At 41.2% G+C, this 18,276-nt stretch overlaps 1 protein-coding gene across 5 annotated transcripts in view; it reads left to right on the forward strand.

The window, feature by feature from the left end:
* Positions 1 to 18,276, forward strand: part of LOC129040574 (uncharacterized) — a 161,841-nt gene that overhangs the window by 132,729 nt on the left and 10,836 nt on the right. For 3 of the 5 annotated variants that reach the window (XR_008503670.1, XM_054495283.1, XM_054495284.1), the window contains exons 1-3: positions 11,838 to 12,232; positions 13,249 to 13,310; positions 16,878 to 17,011. Coding sequence is in view for 2 of the 5 variants with exons in the window: in XM_054495283.1 (XP_054351258.1) it covers positions 12,221 to 12,232; positions 13,249 to 13,310; positions 16,878 to 17,011 (208 nt within the window). In the remaining 3 variants the exon portion in view is untranslated. Of the gene's footprint in view, positions 1 to 11,837; positions 12,233 to 13,248; positions 13,476 to 16,877; positions 17,012 to 18,276 lie in introns of those variants that run through there. The other 2 variants (XR_010126910.1, XR_010126911.1) reach the window with 2 other exon arrangements.

An 18,276-nucleotide genomic window follows, 5' to 3' on the forward strand; every position in this document is an offset into this window, starting at 1 on the left:
CATCCCTAATGTAACACACCCATTCCAGAGTTGTTCTTTTATTCATATCCCTGTATCCTATTAAGAATTTTTTTTTTCCCTCTAGTTTTCCAATCTGTATCCTACTCATCCAGGCCTGTTCATATCCTGCCTCTGCTGTGGCAGTCCTCCCTGGATTCCCACAATTTTTAGGCAAAAACTCTAGAAAGCAAATGGGAGGAAAGAGAAGTAATTTACTTTCTCAATGATAAAATCCCCTCAACATGGAGAAGAGCAGTCAGGCAGATGTGCTTCGAATCCTTGCTCCACTACCTTACTGGCTCTGTGCCCTTAGGCAAGTTACTTAACGTCTTGAAGTTCAGTTTTTCCATCTACAAAACGGGTTGAACACTATCAACATTTTGAGTTACAGTGAAGATCTATGTAAAGTACTCAGAGTAGTTTCTGACACCAATAAATGATGATGCTCTCCTCTTGCTCCACTTCCTCCTTATCACTATCATCTCCAAATCCAGAAATGATCTCTCCCTCTTCTGCATCCTCACAGCCTTCTATGTGTGTCCTTGTCATGTCTCCAAACTGGAATATATGCATGTGGGGCTGCTTAACCCCTTTGGCATGCACAGTGCCAGGGGCAGGCTTTTTGAGTGTATTCCTTTACATTTTAAATTGGTGAGGTTAAACAGCACTAACCCCTGTGTTTGTAGAACCCTGTTCCAGCTAACCTCTTTCTGTCTGTGTGGGTAACATCCCTAAATACCCTTTTTTTTCTGGGGCAGGAGAATGCTCCTGTTGGATGTGCAAACTATTTCTGAAATAGGGAGAGGACTGTCAATCTCGGCGGGGAGTCAGGGAATGTCTGAGAATTTGCGGCTAGGGTGCACCTATGTTTTTCTTTCAATTACTCATGGCTGAGGATCCAGTTGGAGGATAAATCAGACCCTTCTGCCTTCTCTCTCTGGTTTTGTATCCTAAATTCAGGCTAACGCTGAGGAAGGAAATTGAGAGGAAAGCCCAGCTTTGAAACCACATGATGAGTTTTATTGGGGCAAGAAAGTTATAACTGTGGTAAGATAAGAAAAACAAATAACTTGTGTGTAAGTGACCTCCCACCAATCTGGTGATATCTGAGGGTAGCAAATGTAGAAACAGTGCAGTGTTATTTACGCACCTTTCCTAATCACTGTGGGACCTGGGACCTCCAGGAATCATTGAGTCTGTCTTTTGTGCAGGGCACATAATTTGTTTTGGGTTTTATAGTACAGGCCAGCAAACCTTTTCTGTCATGGGCCAGATAGTAAATATTTAGGCTTTGGGGGCCGTATAGTCTCTGTCAAAATTAATCTGCTGCTATGTTGCAAAAGTAACAATGGCCAATATGTAAACAAGTGGGTGTGGCTGGATCCCAGTAAAATTTTATTTATGGACATTAAATTTAAATTTCACATAATTTTCATGGGTCACAAATAATATTCATTTTGTTTCCGCTCAACCATTTAAACATGTAACAAGCAGTCATAGCTTGTTGGCTGTACAAAAGTAGGTGGCAGATGCATTAAGCTGTAGGTTGCTGATCCCCACCTTACAATATCATACGGAAAACTGGCTAAGGCAGAATTGGGGTGGATCAGGTATAATTTTTTGGTGGGGTGAAGGGAAAATGATGTAAGAGGAATTTGATACCCCTTTGTCTCATTGCTTTCATTCTGAACATTAACCCGTAGATCGATCATGTCACCTCAAACTAAATTGATCATTAGTGCAGTATTTCTCAGCATTGGCATTGTTGACATTTTGAGCCAGATAATTCTTTGCCGAGGTGGGGGGTGGGGGGGGTGGGGTTCTATGCATTATAGGTTTAGTAGCATCCCTGACCTCCACTTGTCAGATGCCAGTAGCCCCTCTCCTTTCTGCAGTTTGATAACCAAACACAACTCCAGACATTGCCAAGCACCCAGCTGAGAACCACTGAGCAAGTGAACAGCCTCAGAATGACAGGAAATTCAGCAAACCCCTAGCAACCAACTAACTGGGATGGAGGAGAAGCTTGCATGTATGTGTGTGCACATGTGCATGTGTGTGGGTATCTCCAGACAGGGCAGTCTTCTCTGGATTCCCACAATTTTCAGGCAAATCTGGAAAGAATATGGGAGGAAAGAGAAGTGAGTAATTTACCTTCTTAATGACAAAAGTGTAGTCACAAATAATGCGTTCCCTGAAGGGGGCACTCCCTTAGGGAAGACTCCAGTCCAGTCATTAGCAGGGTGTTTCTAATTATCAAATAATCAAGTCAGACTCCACAGTGAGTAAACAGGGCTCCAGGCTTTTAATAAGGCCTTTATTGTGTGATTACCCTTTGAATGCCAATTAAAAGTTTTTCTGTTTTTAGTAGAGGACAAATATTTCATTCTTTCTGTGAAAAAGAAACCTCGGTAGGAATTGAATCATTTCGCTTCCTGAACAGCACAGAAAAAAAAGATAAAGAAAGGAGAAAAAAATATGTCGTTTTTTAAGGAGGCAATGGAATGCTTGAATTCAAAGAAAAAGTTGCATGTACTGCTTTAACCTGGGTTTTCAGGTTTTTTTTAATTTTTATTTTTTGAAATGGAGTCTTGCTCTGTCACCCAGACTGGAGTGTACGCACAATCTCGGCTCACTGCAACCTCTGCCTCCTGGGCTCAAGTGATTCTCTTGCCTCAGCCTCCTGAGTAGCTGGGATTACAAGCACACACCACCATGCCCAGCTAATTTTTGTATTTTTAGTAGAGATGGAGTTTCACCGTGTCACCCAGGCTGGTCTTGAACTCCTGACCTCAGGTGATCCACCTGCCTTGGCCTCCCTGGGTTTTCAGTTATTAACAGAAAATGTTGAACAGAGACCTGTGGTAGTGAAGAGACTGGAGATTGTTCAGAGTGTGGCCTTCAGGGTATTATGAAATGCTATCTGTGATAGATATTGTATTGAGAGCTTATTTAAACACACAAAAAAGCATGGACTGACTGAGACAGTTGGCATGGCTTTTTACCATTCTGTACCGGTTCTTAGTAATTGCAGATGAAACTGACATAGAGATGAGTAAGTAGCAGTTTAGCCATCGAGACAAGTAAATGCCATTTGATTTTCATACTGGGGCAGATATCTAGGAACAAAAGTCAAGGTTCATCTATTTGCCAAGAGTCTCCCCACTCACAGCCACCCCTTGGAAAACCAAAATTTAAAACTGAACTAAAATAATCAAAACACCCTGTGATCCTGTGAAGGAAATTAATAGGAATCACCCAAGTGGGTGACTGTTCCTTCATCACTCATTTGCCACAATTCAGCTTGTTTTTATTTGCCTCAAAACTCCCATTAAATAAAATTTGTCTTGTAGCCCACAGATCATTTCCCATGACCAAAACGCAGATCTGTCTTCTTTTCCTACTAAAGAATCTGAGCTATGTTTCTTTTCAACAAATCCCTATTCCCTGACCCATATTCTACATTTCACCATGTTTTGTCTACTTGTCTTCTGATTCCAGCTGTGTCATTTTAGTTATCACGCCTTTGTGTCTCAGGACAAACATCGTAGAGTGGGAGCGAGTCAAGGATGCCGACGACACGACACTAACCCAAACTGGGCAGCTACATGCCAGCATCCTAACCAATGACCTCCACCCACTCACTGTTAACAGGAGCATTTTTTTTCCTCCTAATGCATATTTTAGTCTTGATTGACCATCAACCATATGACAGGGTTGTCCTGTGGGCAAGTTTATTATTAACAGCTCACAGCTGGAGTTACAATAACTACACACGGCTGTGACATTGCACTAATTGACGAATACACATCTGAGAACAAGACACAGAAAGTGGCCATTGCAAATTACTTCAAGCACAAATGGAGGGTTTAGCGGGAAACACCAGTTTCAGATTAGAGGTTTCTATATGTTGAGACCAAATTGGTGCGGGGAGAGGGGCTGGCTAGAGGAGAAGGGGAAAGCAAGGTTGATAAGTCACGCAAAGGCTTCTTTTGAGCCTCCATTAGGTTCCTGTTTCTATAAATTATTTTAAACAGATCCCTGTTAATGAGAAAGAAACAACTGCACTTAAGTGGAATTAATCCTGAATTTTTAAGTGCTCAGACAATTAAATCACTAAATCCTTCGAGTGCCTTCCGTTCATATTTCCCTGTCTAATCCTGCTATCACAGGAGAGGCTGGGCGAGGTCTAAGAACAGTGTGTGCTGTGATAGCTACATCACTTAGCATTAGAGTCAAAGAAGCCGAGTTTGGAGGGGACCTGGGTTTGTCTGTACCGGTGAGTGGAGTGATGGGGGCAGGGACACTAGCTAGGGATTGTTCATGAGTTAACTGGCTACCGCTGGCTCCTCTCGGGGACGGCTCCTGAAAAGTTATGAAATGTGAATAGGCTGTCTGTGCATCTCTCAGTAAATTTCTTTCTCAGATGTTTCCAGCCAGGGCAACTCGATTGAGAAATGACTGGGAGAGAACAGAGGATAAAGCCAATGAGCTCAGTGTCTTATAAATCAGCCGCACCGAGCTGAACTGGAACTGTCAAACTGTGGCAAAACCTGCTGCTGTGCAAGCTTGTGAGGCTTTTCAAAAACAAAACCTAACCCTCGCCTGGCTCTCTAGATGGGAGAGGGCTTAATTAAAGTTCGCAGAGGAGTGAGGAGTGGAAAAAGAAATATGGTTTGCTCAGAAAATAAAAAAGAACAAACTCAAGGGAGCCCATATGTGACATGTCCCAATTCTGACTTGGCTCAGGCACAGGATTACAAGTGGGGCCATGCAAAATAGCTAAGTGCTGTCATTAGTAAATCCTGCCTAGAGGTCCAGTATTACTCTGCTCCAAAGCAAAACTAATCAAATAACCTGGAATTCTCCCAATAATGTTACCCCTATTTTATGGATGAGGAGACTGAGGCACAGGGAAGGTGAGTCCTTTGCCCAAGGTCATATAGCTCCATAAATGGAAGAGCTAAATAGGATTTGAACCTGTGAAGTCTGGCACTGGAATCCATGCTCCCAACCACCATGCCATCAGTCTCTCTTTGGGGACATCACAGACCCCAAGTTAATAACCCCTGCTCTAGGCAATAGAACAGTAGGCAGGTCTGATCCTGACACTTCGTTTTCTGAGAGTCTTGTTCAGACATTCTGTGTCTCAAGTATATCCAGCGTCTGGATTTGTGCCTTTGATGCTTAACTACCTACACTTGTCTGGAGTTATGTTAGTGCCTTCCCCCGCCCGAGTCTTTATACCAAATGCTGAAAATCAGCTTCGAATTTGGAAGCATAGGATTTGGGAGGAAGACTCACTGAGGTTTCCCATGGCAATTGTAAGTCAGCCAGATTGCATGGTCTCCATCCACGTGAAGGCGTGAAGGTCACCCCCTTGTGCACCAGAAAACAAGGCCTGTGTACCAGGCCTGAAGTTGCATTACTGTTGCTAGGGAGACCATAATTGAATTTCCTGAATTGCGCACAGTGCGATAAAATGTTGAATAACCATATTTATTTGCCTTCTAGGCCCTGTGGCATCTGTTGTTTAGTTCACAAAGCTCCTATTGACTGAAGGAGGGGTTTGTTGATCCAGAAAGCTGTGATGGGCCCATGAGGCAGTGGGAGCTGGAGGACTCCTGGGTAGGGCTGAGAATTCTCATCTAGTTCAGCAATCACTAGCCAAATGGTCTGGCATGGGAAAATCCGTGGAGACAGCCTGAGACTCTGGCATGAAATTGATCCCTCTCTTTCCTGATGTTCTCACTTCTTGATTCAGGGGAAGAAAGAGATGGTGTGGGAAAGTGGTGGTATGGAAAAGGAGGGGTAGCAGGAAGGAGGCAAAGGGGGTTGGTTAGAGACAAGTGGTGGAAGGGGGTTGGAGAGCTATGGACAGAGCTCATGTGTCCTGTTCACATGCACAGGGGTGAACATGAGGCACTGTCTAGGGATGGGTATGACTCGGGGCATGGATACACAGGTGAATGAGACACAGTCCAGCCCTCGATGAGTTCACCAAATAGTTGGTTCCCTAGATACCTAAATCTTATAAGAACTTTACAAGCAGAGAATTATTGGAAGGAGAGGAAGGGTCCCTTAGCTCTGATGAGCAGGTTGGGAAAAGATCTGAGGATTTGGTGATGGTGAAGGTGAGCTCTTAAAAGATGAATAGGAATTCAGTGGGTGATGGGCTTATCGAGCTCAGGAAATGGTGCAGGTAAAAACACAAGCAGAGAGGGGGCAAAAACCTCAGATGCTGGGTATTCTCTGAACTGGCCGTCTCCAGTGACCCTGATGTGCCCTGAAACCCCAGAAGTCTTCAGACATATGCAACCCAGATGACTATGCACCAAAAAGTCAGTCAGTCACAGGCCCTTGCCTGCGGTTCCCTGCCTGGCCAACCTGTCCTCTCTGCACCCAGGGAGCTGCAGAGGGCAGCATGGTGGCCTTCCCCTTGTCGAAGCAGGTAGGCCAGGGAGCCCAAGGGGGAAACGGTGGATCTGGATGGGAACCACATGACCAGGTATGAAGGAAAGAGAGTTGATGGCTTGAAAGTGAAGAGTCCATTCCATAATAGTTTGAATTTCATTTTAAATATTTGTTTTCCCTAAAACTTCTCAAAATATTTACTGGCATTGCAACTCCTAAGTTAGCAAATGAATGGGTGACTTCTCTGGAGCAGAGGAACATAGAGCAAAGGAAGGAGAAGTGTAGGGGGATTGGACTTCATACAGGAGCTCACTGAGTCACAGACCCTATCTTTCGGAACAGAGTCACAGAGGTGCGACAGAAGCGGGTTTTGTTGCCTGAAGTTTATCAGTGTTTCAATTAGAAATCAGTTCTAATTGAGGCATTGGAGCTCTCTAACCTGTCATAGTGTGGAGTGATTTCTCGCCTGGCTTCAATTTGGTTGTTTCAATTACTGAGGTAATAATATAGTCACACCTCCATTACTCCAAGGTATGCTTCTTCTTAATTTATCTTTGTATTCACCATTGGACTTTCCAAATAATCTGTTTTTAGTGTTGTTCAGTCTACCGTGCTGAAGAAGATGTTTAGAAATGTTTTCTTCCAAAATAACAAGATGAAGAAGAAATGACTTTTTCCATTTATTTATTTATTTATTTATTTTTTGAGACGGTGTCTCACTCTTGTCCCCCATGCTGGAGTGCAATGGCGTGATCTCGGCTTTCTGCAATCTCCACCTCCCAGCTTCAAGCAATTCTCCTGCCTCAGCCTCCCAAGTAGCTGGGACTACAGGTGCCCACCACCATGCCCAGCTAACTTTTGTATTATTAGTAGAGATGGGGTTTCACCATGTTGGCCAGGCTGGTCTCAAACTCCTGACCTCAGGTGATCTGCCCACCTGGGCCTCCCGAAGTGCGGGGATTATAGGCGTTAGCCACCATGCCTGGCCTTTTCTCCCTATTTTTAAGCTTTTTGTTAGAGAAATTTCAAGAAGTCATCCACAGTAGAGAGCATGGCACCAAGAACCCACAGGTGCCCATCATCCAGCCTTCACGGCAGCTCAAGGCTGATCTGATTTCCTCTCTCCCCAAGCCCTCTGCCCTGTTCTTCCATGGCCCACCACCCCCATCCACTGCATTGTTTTGAAGCAAATAGCAGACGTCATGTCATTTTATTTACAAATCCTTCAGTATGTATCTTGATAAGGACTTTAAAAAATGTGTAATTACCATGCTGTCATTGCACCTAAAAAATAGGATTGGATTTCCGGTCAGTTTTAAAATTTCTGCAGTTAATTAATAAATGTCCATTTACTAATAAGCAGGACAAACCTATACACTGGATTTGGTTGTTGTGTCTCTTAAATATATTTTAATCTGTAGCTTCCCTTTCCCGCTGGCTTTTTTCCTTGCAATTTATTTGTTTAAAAAACTAAGTTATTTGCACCGTAGAGTTTGCCACATTCTGAATGTATTAATATCTAATGAAATGATACATCTAGGGGACCATATTTAATAGCTGTGAAACCATTAGGTGAAAGGCCAACAGGAAATATTCTATTGGATAAGGCTGATGATCCCGGAGCCCTCTGGTCAATCCTAACATCCCCGAACAATCTGATGTGTACATTACCTCCTAGAGTGAATTCTTACCCAAAAATTTAACTTGAAACTGATTGAGCCTATAGTTCTCAAAACCACTTTATGGAAAATACAAGGGACAGAAAAGAAAATCACATGATAGGCTTCCCCCACTTATTTTAACGTAGCAAGCATTTATTTAAAATTTCCTTGGTTACTCCGTTATTAACAGGCAGTATATTGTGATGTTTTCTCCAAAGGTTACTGAGGACTAAGGTGTATTTACCCCTCACTAAATGGACTCAGACTGCTGTAATTTTGTGGTTCTTTTGCCTGCTTTTTGTAGATTTTCATCTACTTCTAATGAGGACTGACTGTACTGTAACAATTTTCGCATGCCTCAGTGACCTTCCTTCTCGGTCTTCCTCCTCCACCTTGGCCCCTGCCCACAGGTTTTTTTCCATTTTACTGTGGATTGAGAAACTGAACATTGATCCTTGTAAAACTTGTAAAGGTTAAATAGCTCTCAGAGAAAGCTAAATAAAGGCTTCTATTAGTAAACACACAAATATTATTGACAGGACTTTAGCAAGAATCATTGAGATTTTTTGCTTTTTTCCTAATTCTTGATTGCAGTCTGAACAGCAGAAGCATCTGGATAGATGAGATATAACCCTGGTGTTGCTAAACTGATCACGTTGGATAGAAAGTTCAGTCATAACATGCAACAGTAAGCCTTAGCTGTGCATAGAAAAAGTGGAAAAATTCCGAGTTAACAAAACCCAGGAGTGCACACAATCCTGAAAATCCCACAGGAACGTAACCTACATGAGATCCTTAAGGATAAACAAATGCCACACTTCACTTCCTGACACGTCACATTCTATGGGTCCTGCTTGGCCATTCTGTGCATCTCTGTTGTCATCACCTTCTTCTTAAAACATCCTCTTCCTTTGGATTCCATGACCTGACATTCTAATTTTCTCCCACCTCTTGGGACTCTCCCCGGTCTCTTTCCTGATTTTCTCCCACCTCTTGGGACTCTCCCCAATATCTTCCCTGGCTCATTCTCCTCTTGCTTACCATTAAATATTGGAGAATTTCAAGGCTTGATACGCTGCCCTCTTTTCCTTCACATTCTACACCCTCCCTCCGTGACCTCGTCCTTATTCATGGTTTTAATTATTATCTATATGCTGGTGACTCTTAAATTTATATCTCCAGCTTAGGCTCTCATCTGAGCTCCCAATCATAAATCCCATGGCCTATTCCACATCTCGACTTGGCCATCTCACAGCACTTCAGACTCTGCATGTCCAAACACTGAACTCATGCCTTCTTCCTCAAACCCGTTCCTCCCCCAGCATTCCACCTCAGTAAACAGCAGCGCCATCCAAGAATCCAAGATGAGCAAATCAGACACTTGGCAGCACCCTGGACACCTCCCTCCCGCTCACTGCCATATTCAGTGAATCAGTGAAGTGCTGTTAATTCTCATTTCCAAATCTAGCCACGTCTCTTCATCTTCACAAATGCCACTGTAGTCCGAGCTCTCACAGTCCCATTCCTGGGTTACCTGGAGAGCTTCCTACTCTCCCCACATCCTGTCTGTGTCCAACCTATTCTGCAGCCAGGAGCCTTTAAAAAATATATAAATCTGCTTATAACTTCATCATCTTCCCAGTGCCTTGAAAAAAAAGACCAAAATCCTGGCTTACATGGCCCTGTGTTATCTGGGTTCTACCTCCTTCACCAGCCTCATTTCACAACCCTCTTCTTGTTCTCTGGGATCTACTCATCCTGGTCCTCAGGTCAGGCCTCAGGACCTTTGCACACACAGTTGCCTCTGGTAGGATTGCTTTCTTCTCTTGACCTGGTTAATTTCTATGTGTCTTTCTGAACTTACTTCTTTTAGGAAGTAAAAGAAGTACTTTTACCTTTTACAGACTACCGCCTGCTGGTAGGTCTTCCTAATGTCATGTTCACAGACCTAATTCTTTATGATTGAATCAGCTTTACAGGTGAGGAAACAGAAATGTTAAGTAACTTGCTTGGGGGTCCAGGTAGCGGCTTTGTGAAAACACACACTGGATCATTTTCACTTTAATAGCAGCTACATCTCTTGTCAACGATTAGAGTTCTGTGTCAAGTTTTGGTTTCTAAATGATGTGTAGATGCTGGAATGAGTTGAGAGAAAAGAAACAAGCTAATTAAAAGGTAGACGAGTAGGACTTTTGAAGAAAGAGCAAAGGAGGTGGGGATTGTTTAATATGGTGTGGCGACATGGGAAGAAAACAGGATTTAGAGTTTTCAAGTTTGGGGAGGTTATTGCAGCAGAGATGGCAATAAAAATACTTTTTGACTGGCCACAGGGTACAAAAGATGATATTTCTCATCTCTATAAAGATGAGAAATTGTAGCTGGAGGGGGTTTGGTTTCACAAAAGAAAGGGTGATTAAAGATTTGAACAAGACACAGAGTTAGTTTCTAGAAGTCTTTTTGCAGATGTGGTTAAAAGCAGGATCAATAGCCTTCTAATTCACCTGGTGGCCCAGGCGTTGACCTATTTCAGGCAGGGAGCTGGGCCTGCTGACCTCCTGAGGTTGTTTTGAATGAATGACTGAATGAATGAATGAACGAGAAAGTGAACCTTGCCATCTGTCACAGGCTAGATTGTGCTTCTGCCCTGCCTGGCATGGAAAAAGAAATATTGAGTGGCACGCGTCCCTAAGGTTTCCTCAGCTGATCACACTCAGTTGGCCTTATCTGCCACACAGGTGTTTCCATTTATTGCTGATAAACTGTCGGCTGACAGTCAGCTTTGGGGTAAGAGGTGGGCGAATGAGTGGAGGGGAGGGTAATACCCCAGATGTTTTCCAAGAAGACAGGAGAAAGTTATTCCTCAGTACTAATACATTTCGTCATCCTATCTGCCTGCAGATGTTAAATTTGGGAACACTTCCAGGTTCTCTTTTTGCTCTTAAAATAAAATAAGTTGTGTATTCAAAAACATCCAGGACCCAGTCTTCCCTGGGGATGTATCTCTTTTGCATATGGATGAAGCTTTGGGGACTTAAGAGGATCCTAAATTTTACTGGCTATGTTTCTTGCAGTCTCACCAGTCCTGTCAGGTTTCTCTGTCGGAAACCAGGAAAAATGAAAATAATCAGAAGTGCCAATTACTGAGTGCCTACTGTGTGTCATACAAAATTAAATCACCATGGCAATACTGCAAGGGCCGTATTAACATCCATTTTACCCTTGGGGAGTTCACCCAAAGATTGTCATTTCTCCAACTTCACAAAAGTGCTAAGTAGCCAAACCTGGTTCAAACCCAGGTCTGTGTAACTTCAAATAATAACGGCAACATTTTGAGAGCTTTCTAGTGTCCCAGTCACTCATTAAATCCTACAGAGGAGGAACTATTAGGTCCTTTTGAAGGTAAGGAAACTGAGGCATAGGTCGTACAGCTAGTAAACGCAGAGTAGAGAGTCAAAGCCCCAGCAACCTGGCTTCAGAGCTTATGACCCTGTACTGATTTCCATCCCCTTTCAACACTGCATAGAGAACTTGGGTTGCCTGGACGCAAGCTTTAGTTAAGTGATCTCAGCTTCAGTATCTTGAGTAAGAAAACTTTCTTCCCTGTGTTGTCTTATCTTTCCATTGATCTTCTGTTGTGGGAGCAGCTGCAGGCTCCCCACCCTGTGAGAGCTTTCGTGTGCCAAGTCATTGGCTACAGGTGGCAAAGTTGTGGCTCCAGTTCAAGTCTCTCCCCTGGAGTTGGATGTTCCAGAAAGGACGCTCAGTTCTTCAGGGCTGTCTCTGTGATCCAAGCTTTGATCTGGGAAAGGTTGCGCCTCATTGCAGAGTTGAAGCTATCTCCCTGCTTTGTTTACATGAACGCCCTTCCAGGACTCTGTCTGCTTTTGGGGTGGAAGTGCCCTGCCAAAAACTCCAGCTCTCCATGCTGGCTGTGTGGCCAGCATACCTCCTGCCTTTTCAACGATTCCTCTGCCCTGGATAGAGAGTGGTGTCTCATAACAGTTTGGAAACTACAAAAGTTTCCCTGGCAGGATGAATGATTGACTCGGCAACATGTTCTTGCCTTTTGGAGTTGCCCTCCAATTTTTCCAGGCTTGATTCTGTAAATCATTTCGTCTTGTGAAAATACTGGGCCGTGAGCGCAGATGATCTCAAAGGTGAGGATTATTTGAAACTCCATTTGAAAATCTATCCTCCTTTCAACAGATTATTCTTGTGAATAAAAATTTTCTTGTGAGCATGCCAGTACACAGGTAGTTCTAGGGCCTTTGAGAGGAAGTAGAATATGCTTCTGCTCCAAGAGGCTTTGGAAAAAGTAACTTGTCTATATATTGACAACTAATTTATCATCAAAAACATTAGGCCTGCTCTCTGCAAGTGCTCCTGGGGAGGTGTTGGGGAATGAAGTGGGGAAAACTCGGAAATGTTTTGAAAGATATGTCAAACCCGTAAACCTGAAAATGTCATTTAGAATATTCTGTTGCTTTCTGCCATCCCAAGGAGATGGAAATCTGTGGTTTTCAAGATAGGTTAAGGTTATGTAACTCACAGAGTTGGAAGAACATTTTGGGCAATGATTTGAATTATTGCTTGTTGTAGTTTTTGCTCATTTTTCCCTTTTTCCAACAATGAGAGAGAATCGGTTGAAGGCAGGCTGTGACAGAGAAGGTCCAACAACCATCAGTTGATGGATGATATCAGAGAGGAAGCTTCTTTGACATCTCTGCTCTTCTTTAACTTGCTGACCAAAGATTAGCCCATGTGCAATTGCCATATGCTTTTGAAATGAACATTCATGAATGTTAGAAATTATCTTGCTGGTTTTTGGAGTGAAGGCAAATGTGCCTACTTTTCAGCCATACTTAGGAGACCTAACTCATTTTTTAGAGTATCTACAATTTAGTGTGATCCAATGAGTTTAAAAAAATGTACCCAAATATTCGGTTTAAAATTTTGTATTAGATATGAAATCCTTTCATCAAGCTATACCCTAGAAAGGTGATTTCATAAAGTATATTTGTAATGTTATAATGATTAAAACTGATCACAAAGTGATATAAATGGATTAGCTTGGGGAGAGAAAAGAAGACTTGAAAATCTTCTATATGTTTGTGAAGCATTAAAAAAAAATGACATTCCATTTAACTCTCACAAAATTTTTTCTTTTTTGCAGATGAGGAAACAGAAGCTGGGATATGTGAGTAAACATTTCCAAGGTCCTGCAGCTAATCAGTGGTGAGCTTGCAAAGAAACCCATAGCTTTCAAACTCTGAAACTGATGCTCCTTAGATTCACCAGGCTACCTCACTTACTACCTAAGTGAAATCATCATGGAGGGCTCCTTGTCCACCTCTTTGCAATGACCCTAAGGATCTGAGACGTACTTACCTCTCAACAAAGGTAATAACATCATATCTAGGAGGGGCAGTAGATTGATTCTTGAATTAGGCTGCTTGAGCTAGTACTCTTGCTCTGCTGTTCACATGCTATGTGGCTTGGGGGCAAATTACTGAAACTCTTTGTGCTTCAGTTCCCTAATCTGTGAAAAAAAAAAAAAGTGTAGATAATACATATACCCAACTCATAGGTTTTGTGAGAATTAAATGAAATGGCAAGTAGTTTGCCTAAGGCCTGGAAAAAATAATTATTCAATGTGTCTATACATTTTCTCATTTTATTTGGAGCTTGCATTATGTTTCGTTATTAATTTCTTTAGCAGAAAGCCACCTAGAAAAAAGCATGCAGGTTTCTTACAAGGGGAAAAAATAAACGCTTGTGAGCACAATTAGATATACCAAGGAAGACGTGGGTAACCCGGTCTGGGAGAGCATTGGTAAGGTGGCTGATCATGCTTTCTTGTTTTTGTTTTTTCTCAAACAAATTAGAGGTTCCAAATTAAGGAGCAAGACTAGAACAAAGGTGAAAATTATGAAAAATTTCTGTGAAGCCCGATGCTCTATGGTAACCAGTTAGCAAAAAGCTATTGAGGAGAAAGGAACTAGACTAACGCAATGTCTTTTTGCTATAGCTAATTCAATCACTGTCATTACCACCAGCATATTTTCAGAAAAGAGAATATTTAAAAGACTCAATTCTGTTAAAAGTTGGGTACCATATAGTCTCAAAAGTGAGCTATGAAATCCTGTCCCAAGCCAGAAAAAACAAGTTCACCATCTTGCGAGAGTATTCTAAAAAAAAACTTTTTAAAACCTGTTTCTTACTAATTATTTGATTTACATTGAACATTTTGAATTTTCCATTATGTGAAGGGTCTAAAGTCTTTTGCCAAGGGCAATGAAAATGGTGGGAAGGAAAAAAAAAAACACAAAACACCCTTTGTATAAATTTCACCAATTTCTGCACAATTAGAATACATATTAGTTTTTCTTGCATCAGTAGAAAACATGCTGATGGAGGGAATCCGTTCCCTCCATCATGCTGAGAGGGAAACATCTCAGACCATTTAAAATTGCTCCTTAAAATAGAAGTTTATTTTTCCCCTTTAGATTTTGCTGTTCAGGGGTGGAGCTCCTGACCATGCTCCCTCTGCAATGCTGCATTTCAGGGACATTTTATTAAGCATTTTACCTTCAGTGGTGATAGCATCCCTTGCTATTTGGGAGGTGGGGTGAGATTAATAAAAATAAAGGTTAGCCCTTCCTGATCTCCGTGGGGGCCATGTTGTCTCAGTTTTGATCATTTCCCCCAAATTAAGATTTCTGCATAAACCCCCTGTGTCTGTGTTTGGCTGGCAGTTTTATGACTGACCAAATTGTGCACTGGCCGCTGTTCTGGTTGGCTGAATGTTTATACAGGCTGTTAATCAGATCGGGGAGGGGGCTGTGGATATGGGGACTGTCTGTGAGCCGGAGCGGTCCTGTTTGCTGTCGTGTGCAAGGGCCTGCACTTTGTTACTACAAATTACATAATGACATGTTACATTTCAAAGTGTATTTTTACTTCAGGGAAAATTAAACCAATAAACAAACAACCCCGGAGGAAAAAAAAAAAAAGAAAAAATAAGATCCCTGGTTTCCAGATCTTCCTCTTCGAAAAGGTTCTTAATTAAATTGTAGCTATAAACAAATCTTTGTTTTATTGCAAAGAGAGCAATTGTGTATAAAAGCTATTTTTAAAAATTAGGATGTGAACATTTGCCGGACAAGGGTCTGGTCCGTGTTACGTATTTTATGATCTGTACAAAATGAAAAGGCAAGCTTGTGTGGTGATGGTAGATTTTCAATTTTTGATTGTTAATCCCTCTCAAATGTTGCTCCTTCTTGCTTGAATAGAGCCTGTAAACACAGGAATTACCTTAATTTTTCCAGGTACTGATTCAAGCAAAACTGCTTAGCATAAGCATGAAATTGCCGACTCTGAATTTTTAGTTATGTAGAAAATCAGTTCTTTTCTTCATACTATCTGCATTTTAGGAACTTTGAAATTGTTAAAAAACAAAACAAAACCAACCCTCTAACTCAACTTCTAAAGTTTTCACTGCACACTTATGCATGCAACATTAATTCTTTTCTGTAAGCTGTTGAAATTAAGTATATGTTCAGGATCCAAGATTATAATGATACCCCTTCGTGTAGTAGTTACACTCATATATTATTCAAATATGTGTGTATGTACTTGTACAAAATTTTTTTGGAATAAACTACATTATCAAAAGAGAATGTGTTTTCACTCCCTTCTCTGTAGTTGAGTGGAGTCCTGAGAATAAGGACACCTATTAAGCTGCATTTTGTATGAGTTATTTGATCAAATCAATTCTACCCAAATCTGCTGTTATCAGAACCATTTGGCCCAGAATTCCTGGGTTTGTTCAGGTGTTTGGCTGCTACTAGGAAAAGCAGCAGCCCAGGAAATGGCTGGGTGAAAGAGGGCCCCTATTATATTTTAAAAACACCCGATGATGCTCACATTTCTTAGGCAAAATTACGATGTGACTTACAATAATTTATCAGTACAATCCACAAAATGAGAAATCACAAGATGAATTGAAATAGACAGTCTAAGTCTTCCTGTTCAGTTTATTTATTTTTAAATTCAGGATGTTTTAAAAGAAACCTTTTCCCCTTAAATCTTGGAAATAAATAAAGGGGTTTTGAAACTTCAGTTAAAATGTCAGATTTCAGCAATGAATGGAAAAAAGAAAGGGTAGCAAAGTAAAGGACAGATACATAGTGGAAATTTTTGTGACTAAAAAGGGATCATTTGAGGCAATGCTTTTTGCTGGCAAAGAATGCTTTCCCTATCTCATCTTGGATTCTTGACAGTTCTGTTTGAATAATTAGGTTGGATTACTTTATTACTTATGATGGTATTCAACCCTGTCCCAAATTGACCTTCCACTTTTCAAGTGGTTGTGTTTTTGACTTCTGTTTGGGACATTCTGGTGGGGCTTGACCTTGACTTTACAGTGAGCAGAAAAGACCACCAGATTTTTTCACTGCTGCTTGAGCTTACTTTCACAACTATCAGATAAACAACAGCCCAAGGTGAAGAGTCAGATATTAATTCAGGGCTTTCATTCTATGAATGACTAATCCAATAAGAAAGAAGATTTCCGTCCAAGGAATAGTCTAGGAATTGTCTAATAAACAAAGATATGCCCATGAATAGATAAGATGCCTTCATCCTTGTTTTGTGCTTTGCCAGCATGTGAAGTATAGATGGAGAAAGGGTACAACATAGCTTGTTGAATGAATGAGTAAAAATGGGCAATGTATAATAACAAGTATATCATGAGGCCTTTCCTTTTCATTCTCTTGGATTGAATGCTCTCAATTTCCCCAGGTTGACAACTTCTTTCCTCTGCCTATGTTGCCATCCATGTCATGGTTTGTGTCAAGACTCTAGGAGAAGTCTACCATCAGCACCACAGCTACTGTGCACAAATCCAGAATGCCAGACTGAAGGCAGAAGGAAGGGTAAAAGTTCAATTCTCAGATGGCAATTCAGATTTAGAAAACAGAATGAGAAAGAGCAGTAGTGTCCATCTCTCCTCAATGATGAATTCATGTCTTAAAATGTACCTGCATCTATTTCTTTCGGTCTACCATCCATCCATCCATCCATCTTTCCTTCTTTCTTCTTTCTCTTTCTCTCTCTCCCTCCTTCCTTCTCTTCTTTCTTCCTTCCTTTTCATAAGTAAAACTAGTACTAATGCAGAAGTCTGAAATTAGACTTTAAAAACGAGTACTACTCTTTTTTTTTCCTTTTTTGAGAGAGCTGGTGATTTTCTTCCTTGCTTGGCATTAACTGTCTTACTGTCTTATGATACTTATCTTTAATGTGGCATATCAGAGAACCTCTTTGAAAATGTTATGGCTTAATGCGGCTCAGGGAAAGGCAAAATAAAGCTTTCTGATACGGACTTCACAGTTAATTTTTGAGAAGGTCCACTTTCATATGCAAGCAAATCTGTTTAGAAATATTTTAAATTTTAAAGCATGCATACACATATAAAACTCATTTATGTGTTTTTAAATGCTGTTTAAAATTTTAAAGTATACATACAGAGCAAGAGAGCAAGAGAGGGTGCTCAATATGCATCATAATAGCATGAGAACTGAAAAATAAAAGTTTACTTGCAAACTTAACCGGCTTTGCAATGCAACAGACTAAACAAGTCACATTTTATACAATGTATATGTTTATAATATGAGTGCAGCATGCCAATGTGCTATTTAGATCATTGTCCTGGTTGAATGAACAAGCTCACAGGTTCACCATTTAATATTTGTTCTCTTAAAAACATGAAACTCGTTTTGAAAATACTGGCTTAAATGGGCATTATTAAGTCTTTATCAGTTCTAAGCATTTCAGCCTTTTGCATCCAGAAATTTCTCAATCTGACAGAATAAGAAATGCATTTACATGGCCTAAGCTCTTAAATTGTCCCTTTCAATTAATGCCCCATCATGGAGCAATCTGGAAACCATTACTCAGTAACTCTTCATTATAATTGCTTGCAGCTGAGTATTCAGCCCTTGGTAATATAAGAATAAAAGAAAACTCAGTTAGTAACAAGTGCAATTGATTCCATTCAGAATTCCCTTGGTACTTTGCCATGTTTGGCCTGCATAAGAGGAAACACGAGGGTTTTTTTTTTTTCTTTTGGGGCCAGGAAATGAATTGGCAGACATAAGATGGTTTGTGTGGTGCGCGCCTTCATTTTTCAGCTGGTCCTTGT

The sequence above is a fragment of the Pongo pygmaeus genome, chromosome 6 (assembly GCF_028885625.2).
Source record: "Pongo pygmaeus isolate AG05252 chromosome 6, NHGRI_mPonPyg2-v2.0_pri, whole genome shotgun sequence".
NCBI lineage: Eukaryota > Metazoa > Chordata > Mammalia > Primates > Hominidae > Pongo > Pongo pygmaeus.